Source organism: Colossoma macropomum, unplaced genomic scaffold (genome assembly GCF_904425465.1).
Source record: "Colossoma macropomum unplaced genomic scaffold, Colossoma_macropomum, whole genome shotgun sequence".
Taxonomy (NCBI): domain Eukaryota; kingdom Metazoa; phylum Chordata; class Actinopteri; order Characiformes; family Serrasalmidae; genus Colossoma; species Colossoma macropomum.
Window position 1 is genome coordinate 33,347,334 of NW_023494787.1, and position 24,087 is coordinate 33,371,420.

General features: G+C 37.7%; 2 protein-coding genes across 2 annotated transcripts; both read left to right on the forward strand.

Moving 5' to 3' along the window:
* Positions 1 to 4,273: 4,273 nt before the first annotated feature.
* On the forward strand, positions 4,274 to 13,343 carry LOC118805893 (matrix Gla protein). The gene is made up of 5 exons (XM_036567043.1): positions 4,274 to 4,378; positions 6,335 to 6,415; positions 6,603 to 6,632; positions 9,894 to 9,969; positions 12,281 to 13,343. Exons 2-5 carry the CDS (start codon positions 6,346 to 6,348, stop codon positions 12,423 to 12,425), a joined length of 321 nt encoding a protein of 106 aa, XP_036422936.1. The 5' UTR covers positions 4,274 to 4,378; positions 6,335 to 6,345; the 3' UTR covers positions 12,426 to 13,343.
* A 7,312-nt stretch (positions 13,344 to 20,655) lies between these two features.
* Positions 20,656 to 23,647, forward strand: LOC118805095 (bone gamma-carboxyglutamate (gla) protein). The gene is made up of 4 exons (XM_036565704.1): positions 20,656 to 20,752; positions 20,866 to 20,922; positions 23,026 to 23,113; positions 23,200 to 23,647. Exons 1-4 carry the CDS (start codon positions 20,695 to 20,697, stop codon positions 23,300 to 23,302), a joined length of 306 nt encoding a protein of 101 aa, XP_036421597.1. The 5' UTR covers positions 20,656 to 20,694; the 3' UTR covers positions 23,303 to 23,647.
* Positions 23,648 to 24,087: the final 440 nt, after the last annotated feature.

Genomic DNA, 24,087 nt, shown 5'->3' on the forward strand with positions numbered 1-24,087 from the left:
AGTGTGAGAGCTGAAGCTTCGTCTAATAAAAGATTAAGCAAAGGGAAACCCGTTCTGTTTCTGAGGGTTATTTTACACACTTTTAACCAAATACGAGGATTCTGTTACTGGTTTATGTTATTTCAGCAGTTTAAAGAAAAAAAAAATTAAAAGTAACGTTAACCTACCATTTCTTTAAGTAAAAAATAGTAAAATCCGACACTACAAAAAAGCAAATAAAAAATAAGATGGTTAAACTAATGTTAGTGCTTGCACTGGCTAATACAGCTTAGTTAGCTAACGTTAGCTGGCTAGCTCCACACACCACAATATAGGGTAACTTTAGATTCCAGCTAATGGATGTTTCTTACATTAGTCACTCATTCATTTCTCTGTTTTCTTTAGACTTGTTTCTTTTTTCCTAAAACAGGCAGAAATATTAAAGCTGCTCTTAGAACATTTTCACATTTTCCAATGAATGCTAACAGTTGCCTCTCATAGTACAACCCAGCTAAGCTAGCTTGTTACACAGCCGGGCGAGGGAGATAATGTAAGATTAAGAGTATGTCGTTATTAAACATAATTAAAGAGAAATCTCGAATGTTAATTTAGGTTGGAATTAGACATTTTGACTCACTACCTCAGCTAACATAACTAGGTTAGCTAGCACTGACGTCATCCCCTCTAGCAACTCCACAAAACTCAGCTTATTTGCTTGTCATTGAATAACAAATTAAAAGTTAAAACATAAAATCCAAGATACCTTATTGTAATTCTAATAAATGTGCAAATATTTAAAATACAAAATACACCTTACCTCAAAAGCAGCAGCAAGTTTTACAGTCAAAGTCAACTGACAACTGCAGAAGGGAAAAAAGGGGAGGGGCAAATTTTAAATGAGGCACAATTTTTAAATGAGGCGCGTCTGTTTTAAAGATCGGCCCCAATGCGCTCTGAGTCTGCTGACCGGCGGTGTGTCCAGTGCTGTTAACAGTTACTTGGCCCAAATGTGGCACAAGTCTGCAATGCAGATGCGACTGCTAGGAGGACTTTGTGACGGCCAAGGTAATCCGGCCCGAACATGCTTGCTGTCTGGGTAGGTTTGTGGGTTATATTTTCTACTCCTTTAAAGTTCAAAGATGTCATATCAGGTGTCTGTGTCACATTTATAAATTTCGTAGGTGAAAAAAATGTCATCACTGTTTTATTGGCAAAGGTTGCCCTTGGCCCAGCCTCACTTGTAATATTTCCAGAAGTGACAAAGGTAGAAATTGTCACCATCCTTGTAGTAGCCTTCATCCCCTTCAAAGTCGTAGCTAAAGTAATAGCCTGGATTTATGTATTAACGCTCTTAGTTGTTTCCGGAGCTAAAGTAGTAAGCTTCATTGATGCAATATTCACCCTTGGAGTGGTTGCTGTGGTGAATCATTCCTGAACCCTTTTAGCAACCATGAAAACTCCAGCAGAACTCAAATCTTCTATCATAACTACTACCTTACAAGTTATATAACCCTCTCTCCACACATTTTGAAATGGAACAAATTTAAACTCTGGCTCTAAATAAGTACATGTATATTCCCCTTGGTCTTCCCATGTAACATTATGCACAACAAGTGAACAATCATCCCTAACTTTCAACCAGCTCCTGTCATTAAACAACAGATACTTCCTCTGATCACGAGGCACCGTATCAACTTCAGGTCCTGTTAACAACACATCTTCACCACAACTATTTTTCCACATAGCAGGACTATTACCACCTCCTTCTAAACACCTTAATGAACACCTTGTCTCGAGGTTGCACTGTGCTCCTCTTTTGCTCATTGAGCCTTGCCTGCACTTCCTCTTTCCTTTGCCTTCAGAAATGTATGTACTCCTTTGTAATCTTTCTCCTAACTTCCCCCCTTGCAACATGAACTAACCCCTGTGCCTCCTGAATCATCAGACCTCAATCCGTGTCAGCACTGACCAGCTGCCTCCTCTCTCTCTCTCTCTCTCTCTCTCTCTCTCTCGCTCTCTCTCTCTCTCTCTCTCTCTCTCTTTCTGTCTTTCGGTCTCTTTCTCTGTCTTTCTCCTTCTCTCATCATTTTCTTTTCCCCCTCTTTCTGTTATTCTTCTCTTTTTCTGTTTCTTCTTCTCTCTATCTTTTTTATTTCTCCCTCTTTCTCCTCTCCAATTCTAACACACCATAGGTGGATAAAGGAAGAAACAGATCAGAATTAAATATCAAATGAACCCACTAGGTATTTTTAACAACACAATAAGCAATTCAATATGATTTACACCCATTATCTGCCAACACTTAAGTCATTTTTATCTATAACAAATGTTTTCCTCCTTTAAATACCCAGTTATCATCAATAAAGAAATTTTAGTTTACTTCACTCTAATAACACCTTAAATACTTATAAAATTTTTCTTTACCCATGCACACAAAATATCCTCACTGGTCTCTCCACTTCTCTTCAAAATCATAAACGTCCTTCTTGGGGGCTCATACTATTTAACCAATTCAAAAAGTCCCCTTGAAAGAGGCTCATAAATCTTATCAAAGTCCCCCAAAAGAGGCTCATAAGTCTTATGTAAATTCATAAAGTCCTCTTTCCTGAGGCTCATGAGTCTTATCAGATCCAAAAATGTCCCCCAAAGAAAAGGCTCATAAGTTTTAACAAAATCAACATCCGATCCTAAATGCTCAAAGTCAACTCATTCAAACTTATCCTATAGCATGCTTTTTTCTGCCGCTCCTTTTTCTCTTTTTCTTCTAAATTTATGCTACCTTTATGAGGTGTGAATATTCAATAAAAAGCTGCTTTAGACACTGTTCGTCAACTAGTGTTTGAGTGAGAACTTTACAATTGAATTTTCCATTCCACACTTCCCGTTCGAACTGACCCGAAATTCACCTAGTGATTTTCCAGTATTTTAGGCCCGTCTAAAACCGCCTCCCAGAGGGCTTTGGTCCAAATCTGCAGCTTCTTTTTCTTTAACTCTTATCTTCTCTATTTTCTTTAACCTGTCTTATTTCTCTTTAACTCTTATCTTCTCTATTTTCTTGCCTCTTTTTTCCCATTAATCTCATTTCCCAGGGCCCCGGGCTGTTACTTTTCACTTTTTTTTCCTTTTTAACCTGATCTGACCAGTTCTCCAAGCCAACTTTCACGCAGTGACTAATATACACATGTCCTACCATTAAGAAGATAAGGGCCCAACCTTCATTAATCTCGCAAGGTGTTATTTAGCTCACCTTTTCGTCACTAATTAGGCTATTCTACACTTTTACATCAGCTTTCCTTTTCCCTATTATACTCCCCCTTATTCGAGCGTTTACAATGCAATAAAACCAAATTTAGAACGGAGAAGCACTCCAAACATGAACACAGCATGACATGCACACACACATGATTCTTTTATGGTGCGACTAGACAGCAAACACACAACAGCCCCAACGAATGAACCAGCGCCCAATCATGTGAGAAACGCTCACCTTATTCGCCAGCTAGGTGCAGGAGTAAGTGCGCTAAGGCTGTCGGCAACGCAGCAAGCCACAACATGTCCAGAATTCGTGATGCCAAATTCTTGTCCGCAATCCTGTTCGTGACGCCAAATTCTTGTTGTTTATTAAATAGTGATGATGTGAAGATGATGAAGAAGTCTCCGCTGACACCGTCATGCTTGTATAAGATGTTTATAACAAAGTAAAACAGTAACATATCAAGCACCATAAAGTACCTGAGAGGGGATCCGTGCCAATTCTGAAGTGTCCCCTCCAGAACAGTATATCCAACTGCTTATATAGAGTGGTTGTTGTCGAAAAAGGGAACAGAACATATGGTCCTTTTTAAAATGATCTCATCTATCTGGAACTAAGAGAGGAAGGGAGAGGAAAAGAGAGGGGCCCGTTCCTTATGGGACCTTCCCTTGGACCTTTGGACCAGGGGCCCCCTAACTTAAACATTCCAAACCTGCAAAAACAGATAACACATGGAACTCCAGATACTACACTAGTAAAGTGAGAGATTTCAATTGATGTACTTGCTCTGTGTAAGTATACACATTGAGAAACATCTGTTTCTCTACCTTGTCTGTTTATACATGTGTCTCTCTCCCTCTGCTTGGTTGTTATTCTGCTTCATCTGTTTTTCTGGGAGTGTGTAAGAATTTACAGAGGAAGTGTGTGAGTGAAGGAGAGAATGAGCTAATAGTCTGGTGTGACCCAGAAGGTGTAAAGGCAGATAGAAGGAGAAAATGTATGAGTGTGTGTGAGTGAGAGAGAGAGAGGGAGAGGGTGTGTGAGGGGTGGGCGATAGAAGGGTTTATAAAGGCTTGTCGTTTTTCTATTAGAGATTATTCACAGAAACCAGGAGGAACACTGAGAGATAAGGGAGAAAACACGCAGGTAGGAAACTGCACACACACACTCCTCTTCATCACTAAATAGCAGGGCAGTGTGTTCATAATAACGTTTAATCTTGTTTGATAGATTTGACACATCTGTGTTAAGGGTTAGTGTGCATGTTTGCAAGGTCACACTGCTGACCCCTAACCCCATGCCCTGTATCTTGCAGTAACCTTAACTCTCAGCTTCAGAAAACACTGATTTGTAAGAAATGTTGACGCTTATAAGACTTTATCCTTTAAACCCCTATTACCCATTCCCTAACCCCCATAGGGATTACGCATGAGCTTAAGTACAGAAAAATGATGCATGTACAGTGCATGAGTTACTGCTTTTTTAAGTTATCAAATGCAAAACTAGCAAACTGAGTTGCTCAGCTTGGCTTTCAACATATGTGCGAAACAACCTACTGTGAACAGAATATCGATCATAAAATGTCAGAGATTTTCTAGAACATTTTTGCAGCTATCACTGCAGCTGAGCAAAGCTTGTATGTAAGTATGGCTAGCAAAGGAATGTCATCATACAATCATTGTCTTTATTTTGTTCTATTAATTGTCTACTACTGATTGTATGAAATGCAACCAGGTGAAAAATTTGACAGCAGTTAATCAGCAGTTAGTCCTGCAAGCAGGGTGCCTGACTGGGCTCAGCTTTCTGGAAGCATCTTAAAACAGACGATTCTCAGATGATAGAGAAAGCATCACACTGAACACTCTCTGTACCAGTGAAGATCTTAATTTTAACCCTAATATGCTTTTGAAAAAAATGGGCTCTGGTTTTTATTATGTATTCTTTGTAACTGGACTTTTTTCCTCCCTTGCTATAGAAAGCTGACACTGGCAGCAGACAGCTAAAGGGCTCACAGCCTCCTCCAATAATCAGAGAAGTTTATACATTTCAAGCAATTCAAACAGTGTAAACAAAATGTATTTAAATGGCTGGAATATCCTATGGTTTGTTTTTATGCTAATGTTTTAATAATAAAAAAAAAACTAAGTAGAAAAATTGATTACACCGTTTTCATGATTACATTTCCACAGTAGAACCTGAATCAGGCGCTAGAGCACTTATGATTGGTTGGTCATTACCCAGCCTTAGAGTCAGCCAAACCCCATCCTCTATGCTGCAGTACCAATTCTCCTGTATTCCCTGAGCCATATCCCTGAACCTTAACTGTATCTCTTATCCCCTGAAGATGTATCCCCTAATCCCTAAATACCTAACCATAAGTACATGCTCTATTCCTTTACCCAACCAGATGGATACAATGTTTTGCTCTAACCCAGTGTATTGAGAACTGGGATAGAGCAAAAATACAGAACCGTCAAGTGGGACCCAAGGAATAGACTGAGAAATACTGCTCTATGTCCTATCCCGTAACATCAGTGTTTACTCATATACCCTATCCTTTAACCTAAACTGTATTCTATATCCCCTAACTCATAAACCCTATCTCCTATCCCATTCCCCTATACCCTATACCAGCTCCAGACCACTGGTAGGCCATCTGAGTAGCCAATCAATTAAATCAACATTTCAGTTACTACCAATGATGATAGAATTCAGGACCAGGAACATCATTGCTGGTTCATCAGGATGCATTTTAGTGAAATGTGCAAATGTAATCTGGCCAAAGTTTATCCAGATATTATCCAGACACATGTTAATGCAACATGTAAACAGATTTACAGTCTTTTTAGGAAAGTGTTTTAGTAAAAACAACAACCAGTCAGGACTACTAAGAACTTGCAAAACCAATTACTACCCGGCTCCCTGCTTCTTTTTCAATCCCAGCATGCAGTACTTGGATGCTGGTAGCTAATAAGCAGTTTATTCTGGAGTAATCTGAATTTACTGTACCTCATCAGGAGGGAAATAACATCATTTCAATCCGTTTTATATAAGTGTATGTGTGTTTGTGTTCTCTTAGTGTTTGTGTGTTTGCTTTTGTAGGCAGCAGTACCATGAGGACCATGCAGGCAGTTCTTCAGTGTGCAATGGTGTGTGCCGTTGTGATGATTGCTGCTTGCTATGGTTTGTAAACTCCTCAACAAAGTGGCATCTTTCACACACACTTGCTGGTTCACTCACACACACACTGCTTCAAAGACATACACACACAGACTCTCTTTGCAGCACTAATGAAAGCTGTGTGTGTGTGTGTGTGTGTGTGTGTGTGTGTGTGTGTGTGTGTGTGTGTGTGTGTATTTTGTGCCTGCAGACTCTCAGGAGAGTCATGAGTCAAAGGAAGGTAAAAAAAACAACTTTTCCTAACTTACATAATATACAGTATCACAATATTCATTGAAGAGTTTAACATACTGAGGGCCTGATGAACTGAGTTTTTTGCGTCAGTGTCAGTCACAAAACAGATGCATTTTGCCCGTGTGTTATATACAAAACTGCTACACAAGCCTAACTGTGCATTTTATGGGTGACGTGCATGGAAAAATGCAGAATACACTTTCCTTCCTCATGCAAATGCATTTTTTGGGGGAGGTGGGGGGGGGGCACACCTGGGAAGATAACGTGAAAGAAAGGTAAACAGACAAACCCGAACTGAGCAACCTGTGGTGGCCAGTTTTTTGCGTCAACTTTTCTCCACCTTCTCCAATATCAGTAAATTTATGTTTGGATGGGAAAGAACTTCACTCTTATTATTCACACTACTCATTACTGAGGTTGCATTTTCTTTTTTTGCTCCCTTAAAACCATGCACTTTAAGAGTGGGCAGTTATTGGGCAGGGCTTTGCATAGTTTGTGTGATATGCTGCAGCCTTTTTAAATCCAATATTAAATTCAGTTGTGTTATGACCACTTATTGCAAAGGCATGAAGGTGTATTTTGTGCTGTGTCTGTGCTCATAACTCATTTGGCCCTCAGTGAGATTAGGCACATAGTGTGTATGCATATGTGCATGGCTGTTTAATGCTGTAACAGGTATACAGTGTTGATGCAGTTGCTCAAAACCGAGTAACCCTTGTGAAAAAATAGTATGCTAAAGTAGTGATAACCAAATTATATACTGAAGTTATGTTATTTTGGAACCACTATTTTGTACCACATCACTACTAATGTGTACTTGATATATATTTGAGTCATGCTTAATCTATACTGGGTATAGCAGTCATGTGTTGTTTTTGCCAGTTTTAAGATATAATTTAAGTATACTAGTCTGTGGTGCCAAACGTAACTCTAAAAATATATCAAAACTATGCTAAACATGTTTGTAATACTAGCAGTGTGCTCTTTATTATACGCATATACAGTTATATAGTCCCAGTATATAATTAGTATATTTACAAATACAGTCAAGTATACTTCCTGAATCATTCAAATACTCTTGCGATACTGGTTCAGTATACTAATATATGTACTTTAAGTATTTACTAAGGTGTACTTAAATACATGTTTAATATTCCATGTCATATACCTCTAATATTCAAGTATTTTACCTGTAATACACAATAATATTTGCAGTATTATATATGTAACATTTCAACCCTGCTTAAGTGTACTTAAAAATATTGTTCAAGTGTACAACCACTGCATTTAAATGACCATTCATTTTATACTTTGCAATTTGTAATACAACATGGTCATGATGGTAAAATGGTTCAAATCTAAGAAACAGATAGCTGGAGTTGGAGGGGTGGACAGAGTAGCTCTGTCCCCATAACTGGTCACCATGGCTGCCAACCCAAATTTTCCTGCATGTAACTGGCTGAATTAAAACAGCTCTACTCACCTGTCTGGGAGAAACAGGCAAGCTCAGTGCACATTTTCTCATTTTCTAATTAGCTGGCTTTCCATTCACGTATTAGTTGATAGGTATTATTTTCTCTTTAAGATACTTTTAGTCCACAATATATTGCTAAAACTCCAGTAATAGGTGTGAGCAACAGTAAGGCAGCCCAAGAGCTGAATCAACAACAACAGAATTAAAATTGGAGTTAAGACTTCAATAAGACTTCAAAGTGGAGCTGAGTAAAAGTAGATTGTTTTATTCACACATACAAGCCATTTGAGTAACTGTCATTTTAACTCAAAGAATTGCAAATTTATACAGTTTTTAGGTACATGTAGCTGAGTAAATATAACTGACACTCTTACTTTAGCTAAAGCTAACTGGCTAAGCTTTGAAGAGTTCACTGGATAGCAAAGCAAGCAGCATAGAGAGAGAGGGAAGATTTAAATTCAGACTGACATTCATAAATTATTCTCAAAGAGATATTTTTCAGCATTAGCAATTCAGTATTGTTAATATTGTTAACCTTCATACTTCTAACTTAGTGCTAGCTGGCTATCTAGCAAACATAGCTTACTTTAAGCTTGGAGGCTTGGAAGCAGCACTAGTAATATAAATTACAGTACAGCAAGTTTAGAGTTTTATTAACACTAAAAATAGCTGGACAGAGAGTCAGTACAGAGTTACATTAAGCTATACTTCATTTTAAGATAACTTACCATTAAAGTCTTTCATCTTCAGCGGTCTCAGCCACGATGTCAGAGCAGAAAACAGAAACTCCCTCACACGATCATTTGAATCCTCCAGCGTTAGGTCACATGATCACCGCATACTGGGGCACTGCAGAGCTTAGGGACCTGCCCTGATGTAGCATGTGTATTTTGGTGGCTGTCGGGAAAAAGAAAGATTAGGGCTTTGTTGGGGGTGAAAATGAATGAGGCTCTATGGGACGAACGGGGGATGAAAAAAAACAACACATAGAGGAGTGCGGGTCTGTATGGCTATGGATTAGAACTTGGGCACCTGCCCTAAGTGAGTACATGCAGTTTGGTGGCTGTCATGCAAAGGAAATTACAGGCCTTGGTTGGGGGCGAGAATAAAGGAGGAACAAGGGACAAACAAATTACACATAGAGGTGAGTGGGTCAGTATGGCTCTGGATTAGAATTTGGGGTTCTGCCCTGATTGAGTACAAGCAGTTTGATGACTGTCGGGCAAGAAAATAATTGGGCTTGTGTGAAGGCAAAAATGAATAAGAGATTATGGGAGGGCTGAGAAAAAAAATAACAGATGAGTGTGGGTCAGACCAACATTTAATTTGTGCTTGGGTGTCTGGCCTGAGATAGTATCTGTGAGAGTTTTTCGGTCAAGCAGAAGTGCAGTAGCTGGACGAGCAAATTTTATAATCAATTGCTTTGATTCGAAAGAAACAAGAAAGCAGACATGACGCACACATTATTTAAATATACTTTACAACAAAATGTCATTTTGTTGTTTAAAAATTCTTTTTCCCCTATTTGTTATTAATAATTGTTTTATCTATATTCCCTTAGCATTTATAAAACGGCCCTGTGTGTGTATGTGAGGTAAAGATTAGTTACTGTTAAGCACAAGTAAAGAACTCCTAATCCTGGAATGTCGAATTACTACAAAATATGTTGATTTTCTTGTGCAAGCACACCTGATTCAACTCAGCAGTTAATCCAGCTGCTTTCATGCGTTTACTGTGTGTGTGTGTGTGTGTGTGTGCGCGCACGTGTGGCAGATGTGTTCATCAGCCAGCGCCGAGCGAATACTTACATGAATCCCTCATACGGCCATCCTAGCACCTACAGGAAGAGGTGGGTATACACTGTTTACATTGTTCTGTGAGTATTTTATATGATAATACTTTTACTTTTAAATATATTAGTGAGTAACAATCCTTTTGTACCTATCCAGGCTCCGCTCACAAATGTGTCTTTTTTGGTAGCTAGTGTTGTGAAGTTGGACAAGCATTACAGAACACCATAGAATCCCATTCCAGTCTTAATGAGAAATTGTACAGAACTCCTACATACCTCCTACATTACTCCTTAAAATACCTAAATAAAAGCTAATATAATTCTTCAACAGTGTACATTTTCATCATTGCATTTTATTTTGAATTGCATAATTGATTTTAATTGAGTAATAGAGACAGCCCTACTTAATGTTCTTTTTAAGAATGTAATAGGAAGGGAATGGAAATGTACAGTGAATCAAACTTCTGTGGAACTTCAGACTGCTTGTCTTGAAGATTCAATTGTTTACGAATTATTCAATTGTTTAAAAAACTGATTTTAAAAATTTCTGCAATGAGACAACCTACAAACATTTGCAAAAGTTTGAACACCTCCGGTAAAATGTTCTAAATGAAAATAAGTAACACGTCCTCTACAGGGAACAAATTTAAATTTTTCTTTAAATTTTCAAGCACAATTTCCGTTTGTGTGCTTAAGTTATAGAAAATATATTGGACATGTTATAAATAAATAAAATTATAAATGTGCAATATCTTTTGATATTTAATGTTTCAATTAACTTTATTATTTTTTGTATATATACACTGCAACGTGTTCTAGAAAAGTTGGAACAGGGGCATGTTTACTACTATGTTACATTACCTTTCCTTTTTATCAACGTTCAGTAATCATCTGGGGACTGAGGAGACACAAATTGCTATAGTTGTAAAAGGGGAGTTATTTTTTTCATTCTTAATTGCTATAACACTTTAGCTGCTCAGCAGTCTGAGTTCTCCATTGCCGTATAGTGTTCTTCATAATGCACCACAAGTTTACAAAAGGAGACAGGTCTGTACTGCAGGCAGGCCAATCTAGCACCTGCACTCTCTTGCTACAAAGCCATGCTGCTGTAACACATGCAGAATGTGGCTTGATGTTGCCTTGCTGAAACAAGCAGGGATGTCCCTGAAAAATATATCATCTAGATGGCAGCATATGTTGCTCCAAAATGTGTATATAACTTCAGTCAACAATCGGGATGGTTCGTTTTCTCTTTGGCTTGGAGAACCCAACATGCATTATTTCCGAAAACAATTTGAAAAGTGAACTTGTTAGATCAAAGCACACATTTCCACTTTGCATCAGTCCATCTCAGATGAGCTTTAGCCCAGAGAAGTTGGTGGCATTTTTGGTGGTTGTTAATATATGGCTTCCGGCTTGGATAGTGCTGTCTAAACTTGCATTTGTAGATGTAGCGATGAAATGTGTTTACTGTCAAGGGTTTCATGAATGCTCCTTCTATGCCCATTTATGACAGCATCACCTGTTAATTATCTATTTACCTATGGAAAGTTCCAAAACAGATTTTTTGATCTTTTCACAAACACAGACTTACATTGCCCCTGCCCAATTTTTTTGGAATGTGTTGCAGGCATCAAAATTGGAATTAGTGTATATTCATGAAAATCAAAAAAGTTGATGAAGTGAAATATCAAATATTTCTTCTTTGTGCTCATTTTGATTAAATACATGTAAAATAAAAACTGCTCTCTGTTTTTATCTGCATTTTACCTACTGTTCCAACTTTTTTGGAATTAGGTTTGTAGTTGTGACATTAAAGGTTTGTCTGCATGTTATTGGGTTTATATGTGTGGTTGTACATACGGGAAAAAAGCTCTGAGTGAAAGTGGTCTGAGTTTTTTGGTCCCCCAAAGGCTGCCATCAGATCCTGTGCAATTGATGAATGGAGATCTGAATTGGACAGTGGAGGATTGTACAAGGGACAAACAGACATTGTGTGAAACTCAATCAGAGGGTTGAGGAAGGTGGCCCCCAAGATTCAGCCCCTATTTCACCTGTTTGTTCAATGCTTTTGTACATTTTGCTTTTCTTTATTATCTGAAAGGTTCCAGTCTTCGTGTAAAGTTTTACCTAGTACAACAAAGCTAGCCATTTGGAAAATGAAGACATTGTTAGGTCAGGGAGCAGTGGATGTGGTAGCTGTTTAAATGGGTTTGGTGACCACAAGGCTCAGGATGGAACATGCATATTACAAATTGGTGGGAAACTTACCAGAGATTATGAGATGATATGTGATTGTCCCTATAAAGAGGTGTTTAAATTCAACTCTCACTTTCTCTCTCTCTACCTTTCTCCCCCTCTCTCTCAGGGCAAAGTCTCCAGCTGAGGTGAGGTCAGAGATTTGTGAGGATTATTCTCCATGCCGTGTCTTGGCCAGTCACTATGGTTACCAAACTGCTTATCAGACATACTTTGGCCGTCGGCAGCCCAGAAGCAACTACTACCGTTACTGAGCAACTTCTTCAGCAGTATTTTCTGTAACTGTATGAAAACACATACTGATGTCTGACTGTTTTTTAGAACCATAAGCAGTTCAGAGCTCAATATCAATCATATGTTAATGTATAAACTCTTTGTGTATCAATTTACTTAATCTTTTTGCTGAACTGAGATCAGTTAAAGAGCAACACCAATGCTGTCATGTCCTTCACTGTTCTGAGTTAATGGTCTCTGGTTGCTGTGATATAATCTTAGGCTAATATTACCTAAGTTACCAATAGCATGGTAGAAATATTATGTAGCTAAGCTAGCTACCTACAGTCATTAGCTTAAAGAGCAAGGCAGGCACATAACCAGAACTAGCAAGTAAGCTGACAATATCAGCTAGATAAATTCAAAATAATCTGATGCTAATCTAAGCAGTCTATGAAGTGGACAGCATCAGGTTTGATCAAAAGACTCTTGGCAAACCCTATCTAATTAGCTTAGTGATTTTCAGAGGACACCTTCATAAAATGTGTTGCCGAGCGATATTACATTCTCCTCCTTGTAACAAAAAAATCTAATCACCAGTGGTAGGCATAAAATACTTAAAAAAATAGGGGGTATGTACATGCTTAAACAATACATTTACCTGCCATATTGATAGCTAGTTATCACAAAAGATCAGCAAGTGTATATGGTTCAGTTATAGCCTGAAAAGGAAATAGGAATATTAAGTAGTTTTAAGATGTGCCCATGGTTTATGCTGACATCACAGCATGTGAAATCTAATACTACCCCTTGAAAAGATATTTGCCTTGTTTTCACTCAAAAATTATCAAAAGAAGATTAGTCATTTTTCTGTATTTTCATTGGCATTGCTCTTTAAGTGCTGTTTGTGTAATCACATCATTTACTGTTTCACCATTAAATCCTGTTCACATTCATAACCTTTCTGTTACTGCACCACACACACCCATTACCACACACATACTTTATTATATGCCCATTACAACATACATACATTACCATACACATTATCACATATGCTATCACATTGGCGGTCTGCACAGGAATGAAACTGAAGCCTAAAGCTGACCTGCACCTGGGTGTTTCTGAAGCTACATGCACATTTAGGTCTTGACAAATTTGTGTTGGATACATTTTTAACATAACACATAGAGAAAAGTTTAGTAGTGTCATAATCAATTATCACAGGGAAAATGTTTGCTAATTGTACTAAGCTAATCTAATTTGTGAAGCATATTTTGGGTTAAATTACTGGTTTTATTCATGTCCATACCTGTGATTGCAATCTACACATATATAAAAATAAGTTACCAAATTAAAAATGACATCTTTTCCATTAAAACTGCTCTGTATAAATGCTAAATCAAAAGATTATCCAATATATACTGTTGAACAAACATTTTTTTCCTCTAGATATCTATACTATCTTAACACTGATCAAATGAGCTACAAACTTTTTTCAAAGCCAATCAAATTTACTTTAACTGAAACATACGTTACTCACTGAGTACATGGACTACAGTTTGGGAAACCTAATTTAGGACTATCTGTCCAAAAAAGCAAAATAAACATCTTGTTGTCATGTTCAGTATTTTCTGCATGTCCTTACTATAGCATTTCTAACAATTTTGTTTTAAAATAGACTTAATAATAATAATTTTCATATTAAATTTAAATTAAATTTAAATACATAAGATGTTGTCTGCCAAACTAATGTAACAGGGCATGCTGTTTGCCCAAACCCTGTCCAAACCTGCTCACGTGGACGTGGTTTTACAGTGCATTGCTTTGTTACAGCTGGTGATAAAATCACTCAGCATTGCTCAGGCAGCCTTCAACTTGTCACTGGTTGTCGCTGGGGGCTGTCTCAAAGCAAGAGCAGGCAACAGGAAGTTCAACTGCACTGTGTTGTCATGCAAACTACATTTTTAAAAGCATATGAGATGGTAACACCCAGCACTTAGCAAGTGTAAGCTATATTTATTAACTAACATCACATGAGACAAAAAAAAAATTGAAAGTGGATATAAAAATTAAGATAGCAAATTCATAATATTACACTTCTCAGTCTCTTTTCTTTTAATTTATACTCCAGCTGAGCAGAAATGCTTACTATGCTAAATCACTTTGCTCACGTTGTTAACACTTAATCATGAGTGAGCTGCATCTGTCTCAGAAAAGCAGATAATACATGTCTTTCAATATCCATTAAACAAAATGCTTGACCTATAACTTGGCCTATAACTTGAGTTCACAATGAGGCTATGCTAAGCTATCATTTTACTAAAGTTTCATTGTTACAGTCATCATTACAAAATCAGAAGACGGGTGCAGTTTTTTCTTACAAAATTGGTCGCACCCACTAGAAACCAAAATGTGATTGGTTAATTCTTCTGTCACTTCGTAATTATGTTGATAGTTAATCTAATGCGTTAGGACTTCTCTTAACCTCCTAAAGTCCTAACTAGTAGGAGAGCTTGCTTAGCCTTATTTATCTAGGTACTATAAACAACTCCTGACTGACCAATTTTCCCATCTGCGTTTCAGGAATTTTACCATTTTACAATGAAACACAAGTTTAAATATATCATTTTATTAAATAAAAAATAATTGAGAAATTACAGACATGTATTTTGTTAGTTCCCAGAAATTATTAGACCTTCTCTTAAGGTCTGAAAGGCCCTGAGGGTTTCATTTTGCTGAAATGCACCCTACAACTTGTCAAATAGCACCCAAAAACTCACCGAAAGGCACAATGAAACACATGGGAAAACACATCCTAAAACACACTGAAATGCGCCCAAAGACATGGCAAAACACATCCTAAAACACACTGAAATGCGCCCAAAGACATGGCAAAACACATCCTAAAATACATCGAAATGTAACCTAAAACATGGCAAAACACACTGAAATGCACCATAAAATATGTCAAATGACACCCTTAAATGCTTTGAAATGTGTGTTTGCTGTTCTAAGGTGGTGCTCTATGTTGGGAGCAATGAGTGTGTGTGTGTGTGTGTGTGTGTGTGTGTGTGTGTGTGTGTGTGTGCGTGTGTATGTGTGTGTGTTTTGATGGAGAAAGCAGGCCATGTGAACTCTCTGCACATGTTTCACCACAGGATCACACAGGGTAAAAATGTTTGTGGTTTTAGTTCCTGAACAAGAGGAATGTGTTCAACATCCCAGACAGCAAAATTATACAGCAAGCAGCCAAACACACACACTCCAGGAATAACCTTCACAGAAATACTGCCAATAACACACAGCCACGTCACATACAACACTTGCAGCTGATAGCATACTGTACTGAATCTGCACTGAGGCTAATACTCTCAAATCAGCATATTCCACAAAAATATATTGCACACTAAGTTATTCCACATCAACATATTCCATACTAATGTATTCCACACTAACATACTCCACATTTATATATTTCACACTAATGTATTCAACATTGACATATTCCACACAAATATATTTGATACTAGCATTTGAATGGCTAATATGTTCCACACTAATATATTTCACACCAACATATTCCACACTAACATATTACACAAAAACACAGTCCATGCTAACATACTGCATATATTACTTACAGATATTCCACACTACCATACACCTAATACTAATCCAACCCTCCTAGCCTAAGCCCCAGTCCTCCCTCTAGCTCCAACTATTTAACCCTCTGATACCAACTATCTAATTCCAATCTCAGTCCTCCCCCACTCTTTAATCCCAACCACCAAACCCCCAAATTCCATGCCACTAAAACACAATGGCACATTAAATCAACAATAATCACAAAAGATAAAGATAAAACAATACAGTTAAATAAAACATTTAAGAAGACAACAAAAATATTAGAGAAATGTAGAGCTGATTTGAGTACATCTAATTAGAGAACAAACAAATGTTGTCATTTGCAGTTTCTTGTGGAGTTCCCCAAGGTTCAGTCTTAGGGCCTTTGCTTTTCTCTTTGTACATGCTACCTCTAGCTGATGTTATTAGGAAACATAGTATAAATTTTCATAGCTATGCTGACGACACCCCATTATACATTACTATTCCTTCTGAAGATCAAGACTCTGTAGACATACTAACCAGCTGTGTGTCAGATATTTCTCAGTGGATGTCGCAAAATTTTCCACAATTAAATCATGAAAAAACTGAATTACTGATTGTTGGTACAGAAATTCAGAGAAAAATGATTTTTGAGAAACTTCGTTCTTTAGCTTCATCTACCAAACCTGAAGTATGAAACCTGGGTGTGATCTTAGACTCTGAGCTCTGTTTTACCCCACATGTAAACTCGGTCACTAAAGTAGCTTTTTATCATTTAAGAAATATCGCTAAAGTTCGGCCTTTTCTATCTCAGAGCGACGCAGAGAAACTTGTTCATGCATTTGTTACAAGCAGACTTGACTACTGTAATGCTCTTCTTGCTGGACTTCCTAAGAAAACTACACATCCCTTACAACTTGTACAAAATGCAGCAGCGCGCATCCTAACAAAAACAAAAAAGAGAGATCACATCACTCCCGTTTTGAAAGAACTGCACTGGCTGCCTGTATCATTCAGGATAGATTTCAAGGTTCTGCTACTAGTCTTTAAAGCTCAAAACAACCTAGCACCTGCTTACATCACAGAGTGTCTGTCTGTTTATGTTCCGGCACGCAATCTAAGATCTGCAGATAGTGGCCTTCTACAGATACCCTCTGTAAAATACAGAAAACATGGAGAGGCCTCTTTCAGTTATTATGTTTCTAAACTGTGGAACTCAATACCACCTTTTATTAGATAGTCAAGCTCAGTGCTCACTTTTAAGAAGCACCTAAAAACGTATCCCTTTAAATTAGCATTTAACTAAAACTCGTGGTGTTTATCTTGTAATTTAATCTTCTGCATTTTCTTCTGATTCTAATTAAGTACTAATGATCTTTTCTATAACTATGTTTTATCACCTGTCTGTAAAGCACTTTGAGCTGCCACCGGCATGAAAAGTGCTATATAAATAAAATTATTATTATTATTATTTTATGTTTCTAATTCACACTCTTGTTCAGTGTGTAACAGTGTAGGCCTAAGCATGTTTTATTCTTTGTCACAGAATGCTATTGCTCTTATTGACTGAAAGAACAAGTAATATTGAGGAAAACTAGACTGAAAGCTTAAGGATTTCATGACTTTTTAATGAATTTTGTCATATTTCTCTTCATAAATTATTTGGTGGGTCTCAGGACAAACACACTCAAACATCAAGGTCCAACCCTCCAAGCCCAGCCCAAACCACCTGACCCCAACCCTCTAAACACAATCTTTAAACCACCTAATCTCAACCCTCAACATCAAACCCCAATCCTCTAACCACTTAACCTCAACCCTCAAACCCCAAACCTCTAGGCACCTAACTCCAACCCTCTAACCATTATCCTCTAACCACCTAACCACAACACTCAAACCCCAAACTTCTAACCACCTGACCCCAACCCTCTAAACACAATCCTTAAACCACCTAATCTCAACCCTCAAACATCACACCCCAATCCTCAAAACACCTAGTCTCAATCCTCAAACCCCAAACCTCTAGGCATCTAAATCCAACCCTCTAAACCCAGTCATTCAGCCACCTACCCTCAAACATCAAACCCCAATCCTCTAACCACCTGAGTACAACCCTCTAACTCAATCCTCTAACCTCAACCCCAGTTCTCTAACCACCTGACCCCAACCCTCAAAACCCTTATTCCAATCCTCCAACCACCTAACCCCAATCCTCAAACTTTAAACCGCAAAACCACTCCAACCCTCATGGACAAAGAGAATTATGGTAAACCGGGAGTGTTTGTGCTTTTTCCACATGTTTACTCAAATTTGTTGACGATAGAGCGGAGGGGCACTGACATCTCAGGGAGCCCTTATGCCTTTGTTAACTTGTGGCTCTCCCATTTAGTTAGTCTCTGCCGCACTCTGCTAACACTGTATCCTCTTACTCTTAACAGAACTAACTGTCTATGTGTTTCTTTGCCAAGAGGAATAACTGCCCATCCTGTGTGGTCTGATGCAGTCCTCTAACCACCTTACCTCAAATCTCAACAATCCTCTAAACCTCTACCCCAAGAACAACTACTTCTATTAAGTAATAAAATGTTGAAATTTAATTAAATTATACTATTAATTAAATAGCATTTTCTTACTTGTAGGGTGAATATATGTATCAACTCACTATTTTTGGTTATAAATATACATGTGGTATTTATCCAGTTTGGATAACAAGTCCAAATATTTCTATAGAAAAAGGGGAAATTTAACTACCATTACATGCCGTTATCATTACACAGTTGGTTGTAATGAAAACAACATATAGTGAAAGTAATGCTAGTAGTAATCATGGTAATGGAAACTTGATCATCCTAATTATAGCTATAATAGCATAAATGGGCATTAGGGAGATTTTGATTAAATTCGTGACTAGGGGTGCAACGATTATTCGACTTAGTCGACTAAAATCGACGACCAAATTGGCAACTAACTTAATAGTCGATTAGTTGATGACGTCATTACACCTCTTTCTCGTGCTCACTAGGAATGTTTTGACATTACCAATTATTGGAGGATTGACAGAAGCGCGATGTCAGCCTCAAGAACAAAATCCTCAAAAGTACGGGAGCTAAACTGAGTTGTCAGTTGTGCTATTTGTAAAGCCGACCTTAGCTGGCAAGGGAGCACATTCTCCATGCTGGAGCATCTGGAGAGGAAACTCGGCGGCTCACTGAACGAAGATGTATCTCGGTAAGATACGCCCGTCCCAAATCGCATACTAGCTCACTATATAGTGTGTAAAAATAGCGCATATAACATTAGAAGTGCACTCATTAGTGTAATGTGTGGAGTACAGAAGTGTGTGGTTTTGGGACGTGGCGATAGTTGTGCTAGCAAGGTAGTTAGCTAATGTTGATGTTGAAAGCTGTTCTACTTCATGTTATGAGCTGTAACATTTTCTATTTCGAAATGAATGTCATCTGTAATCGTTAATGGAGTTGGAACAGAGAAGCAAGTAACTATTACTCACAGCGACCCTGTTCACTTTCAGATGATAACGTTTACAGATTTAAACATTACATCGTCTTACTGTCGAGGCCACCGGTGCGGTCAAATCCGGCGAACAGAGGAGAGCAGTTTTCTGTTTTCCGCTAAGATTGGTTACCACTTGCCAACAATTTAAGGAAGTAGTTCTCCGTGAACACACAGGGTAGCTGGAAAAATTAAACTGTTCATAGACAAGTTTGCCACAAACATTCGCCACTTTCCCATCTGCTTCATCAATGCGCGTCTTTCTGCAGCGGGAATCTCTGCTCTCCCAGGAGCACGAAGAGATGCTGACTTTCCTCCGTTTCAATAAAGACTTGTGACTGTAGAATTTAGTTGCGACAGAGTGTAGACAGACAGCAGAATACACAAATTACAGACTGCACTGTTTAAATCAGTTTTCCTTTAATCAAGTACATAAAAATCATTCTAAATTAAAATTTTAGTTTTGTTATATTTATATGTTATTGCTGCTACTTTGCATAGTGAATTCTTGAATGTTATTCATCTTTGTCTTCATTGTTAGTTAGCAAATGCATAAAACAACCTCAAGCTAAATTTAAGAGCTAATAGCTACATAAGAGTTGTTTGGTAATGTAGTTATTCATAATCCGAATAATCGATTATTTGTTTCAGTAATCGGTCGATTATTCGACTATCAAATTAGTCATTTGTTGTAGCCCTATTCGTGACTAACATATTTTAACACTTCATAACATGATATCATCACACAATTTTTAACTTTAAACTTAACAGCCTCCAGCCTACAATCCATACTCATCCTGCTGTTAGAGTCAGCAGGAGTGATCTTTGTAATTTGGAGATGTTTAAAGGTTTTTTCATGATGGATGCTTTTGGTTAAAGAAACCTTGATAAGTTTTCTGTCTGCACCCCCTACTTGAGGTCATGGGTTTCACAGTATAGGTGAGAACATGTGTACATGAAAATATAAATTACCTAATAATGTAGCTATTTTATTAAAATCCCCTATGTAAGACACACACATGCACATGCTGTACTTGAAAGGATACTCATAAGTCCACAAGTGGATTTTTTTTGTGTGTATCTGATATCTGATTCCTCCACCAATCATATTCGTCCCATTGTGGTGCAGAAGCTATAAACAGAGCGGGCATATGCTGGTCACTTCGGGTAATCATCAGATCAGGACAGAAGATGAAGACTTTAACTTTTCTGCTGCTGTCTGCTCTCATAGCCCTGTGTGTGTGCACAGGTGAGTGTCTTAGCTTTGCCTTACTAAACTTCATTCCTGAGAGAGACTATGCATATTTAAGCTAATTTACATTATAGTATGAAATTGGTATGTGTGTAATTTGGTTGCTGCAGGTGCTTCTGATTCAGACACTAAGTCTGTCAGTGCTGGAGACTCCCCCAGTGATGAAGGTAAGAAAATGCAGTATGTGACAGAAATGTTTTCCACATTCTGCTCATCACATTTGTAGTAGTTCTGTATAATATTGAGCTGAAAGTTCAGTGAATCTATAGCAGTATGCGAGTGTGCTTTGACAGAGTGTGATGTTGGTTCTTACACTAGAGCAGGGGCATTCAACTAAAATTTGGGAAGGTCTAGTTACATCAAACTTCTTTCTTACAAATGTCTGGATTAGCAAACTAACATGAGTAAATTGTGACCTCTAAGTGCTTCACCATTAATGATTGGTCCAGGCAACTTATCAAATAAAGACCCATAAAACATATTTTGATTGATCTGCTTTATTTTGAATACATATTTTTAATCTAATGTACATTTTAAAATGTATTAAAATTACGTTTCATGTGAAGTGATTGTTTTGTTTTGCAGTGGTTTTCACTTTTGACGAGCAGCTCAGACTCTCAACAGATGATTTTAAACTTAAAGGGGGAGAAATAGGCCCATTTTTAAAACGTTTATTGGCTTTGCTGCAGATTTTTTTTTTCAAGTGCTCAGTTCAGTCCGCTGAAACAATCTGCTGACTGCGGTATTTATAGCAAATGATCATAACAATACTCATATATTAGATGATGGGTTATTACTTTATGACTATCAGTACAGATTATCTTAACTACTTTAAACTTAACATGAACACTCTTTCCATGTTATCATGCATTGATTTTTTTTTATCATGCAGTTAGCTGGGTAGCACAGCTAAATGTGTATTTTTTTAGATAAGCATGTTTAAAGCACTGAATAGAAGCAGTAGGCCTACCATTCATTACAAAACAGGTTAGAATAGAACACAAAGAATAGTCATGATAAAAGCACCTCAAAAAACTTTTGAACTCTAGCTTTATGAATATGAAATTTTCCTAGAAGATAAAGCAAAAAAAAACACTCTTTGTTTAGTTTGTGCATTGCTTGCTGGTTACATTGCAAGCAGAGAAGGGTTGACAATATTGTGGCACTAGCGGGGAAGATTCTCCTATAAGCACCTTGCCTTAACCGCCATGCCCCTCCCCCATCTCCCAGGCCAACTGTGCTGAAAGAATGGGAAGCTGGTGAAACAAACCCAGAATAAAAAAGTTGTTTTCTTAAAATCAGGTCATCACAAAATGCGTGTTTAGGTTCAAAATACTCTAAAAATCACAAAAAAGCACAAGTTCACTGTAATCTAAAAGGGGACAAAAATAACCGCAAAAGTTTCAGATGGGTAGAGTTTCCCACAGCTGTGAATGGGGCTCGAGTCTATGTTGTCTGCTTAGGGGGAAATGAGCCCCCACCTGCTCAGCAAAACCACAAAACTACGTTCCCAAAATATTTTGACATGTCTGCTCTCGTTTCATGTATTCTCTCAGATTCAAATTGGTGGATAATTTTAAAGACAGATATAAAAATATGTGAGAAATGTAAAGTGTGGCATGACAGCGTGAAATTAGACCTAAATGCATCAGAATTGGCAGCCTTGGTGCTCTACAAGGGGTTTTACACTGTACTTGTGCAGATTTAATAGAATAGAACTTTCAATATCATTTAGTCAATTTATAATATTTGGTATCAGCTAACTCTTTACAAATGTGCTGTATTCCAGATAAAATATACAAGGTGAAAAAGACAAGGCTAGTAACATCAGCTTGGTATCATACCATTAGCATCTTAAACATTTTAGATTGACTGCCTTTTTGTGTAAATTTCAAGCCACATGTCATCCACTTTTGAAATATGTGGTCCCATGCTGCATTTGATTTAAAGCTGTTATGGCAAACTGCTGAGTGGCATGTTGAGATTTTGCATTTTTCAATCCTGCATTACTCACCATGTCCTGTGTGTGGCAACCTTTAATCTTTAGCCCATTACTCTGAAACTCTTATTCCTAAGCATTAGTCATTAGACCCTGATCCCTAACTCCTAATCTTTAGCCCACAACCTTTAACCCTTAAGTTTTAGCCTATGATCCCTAGTTTTAGACCCCTAATCCTTCATTTTTAGCCCATGATCCCTAACCCCTAATTTTAAGCCTATGACACCTCTGTGTGTGTGTGTGTGTGCATGTGTGTATGTATGTTTTAAAGGTGTGTTTGTGAAGAGAGATCTGGCTGCCACTGTGGTGCGGCAGAAGAGAGCTGGAGCAGCTGACTTTTCACAGGCCCAGTTAGAGAGGTACGAACATGCATACATGCATTTACACACAAATCCACGCACACTTACTTTCTTTCCCCAACCCCCTCCTTTTTCTCTGTCTGCAGTCTGCGTGAAGTGTGTGAGGCGAACCTGGCGTGTGAGCACATGATGGACACAGCAGGAATCATCGCCGCCTACACTGCTTACTATGGGCCAATACCCTATTAGACTGACACCTCATCAACCACTCATTGCCAGCCTGCCACGGAAACACATCTAAAATGGGCGGGGCATCAGAAAGCAGAGTAGATTATAACACAGAAACGTGCTTATACGGATCACAGTAGGACCTGAGTAGATTTTCTTTTTTAATGTGGATCACTGAGAGAAAAGACTGTGTTAATTTTAATATGAATGATATAATTGATGTTAATATTACCACAGTGTGTTCAGGTATTAAATCATATTGAAAAACTATCAAAGAGAGTGGAGAAGGCTTGTAGTTATTCACATTTTAGATTATCTGTAATAGAAATGTAGCATAAATAAAGCTAAAAAGTACCCAAACATTCACATTGTCTCTTATTTTATCTCTTTGTCCATTTCATTTTTAATGTAATATTGTGAAGGAACTAATACCTGACAGTTTTCCATAGAGTGCTGCATTGTATTGAGCTCAAAAGATCATTCACAAGAAAACACATACACCCATGCAGATTGCCACTTGCACCTCATGCAACAGTCTGAAAATCAAAGGTTTATCTTTTCAACAATGTGCTAATAATATGGTCAATTTGTGTGTTATTGTGTGTAACACTAAGATAAAAGAAATGTGATTAAAACTACTTTTCAGTATCTATCTAGAGCCATATCAAGCTAGATTCATATGAAGCTCAGGACAAGTGTGCCTTTTGAGTGCATTTAGTAACAACAAAACAGTAATTATAATTACACAAGCTGGCTGTTAAAATTAATAACCTCTTCACATGAATATGTACTGTATGAAACTATGT

Excerpts from the sequence above, each read along its gene's own strand:
- LOC118805893 (XM_036567043.1), top strand. The coding sequence starts at position 6,346 with ATGAGGACCATGCAGGCAGTTCTTCAGTGTGCAATGGTGTGTGCCGTT. Across the intron at positions 6,633-9,893 it reads GAGTCATGAGTCAAAGGAAG|ATGTGTTCATCAGCCAGCGC; the intron begins GTAAAAAAAACA and ends CACGTGTGGCAG. Across the intron at positions 9,970-12,280 it reads CCTAGCACCTACAGGAAGAG|GGCAAAGTCTCCAGCTGAGG; the intron begins GTGGGTATACAC and ends CCTCTCTCTCAG.
- LOC118805095 (XM_036565704.1), top strand. The coding sequence starts at position 20,695 with ATGAAGACTTTAACTTTTCTGCTGCTGTCTGCTCTCATAGCCCTGTGT. Across the intron at positions 20,923-23,025 it reads AGACTCCCCCAGTGATGAAG|GTGTGTTTGTGAAGAGAGAT; the intron begins GTAAGAAAATGC and ends TATGTTTTAAAG. Across the intron at positions 23,114-23,199 it reads TCACAGGCCCAGTTAGAGAG|TCTGCGTGAAGTGTGTGAGG; the intron begins GTACGAACATGC and ends CTCTGTCTGCAG.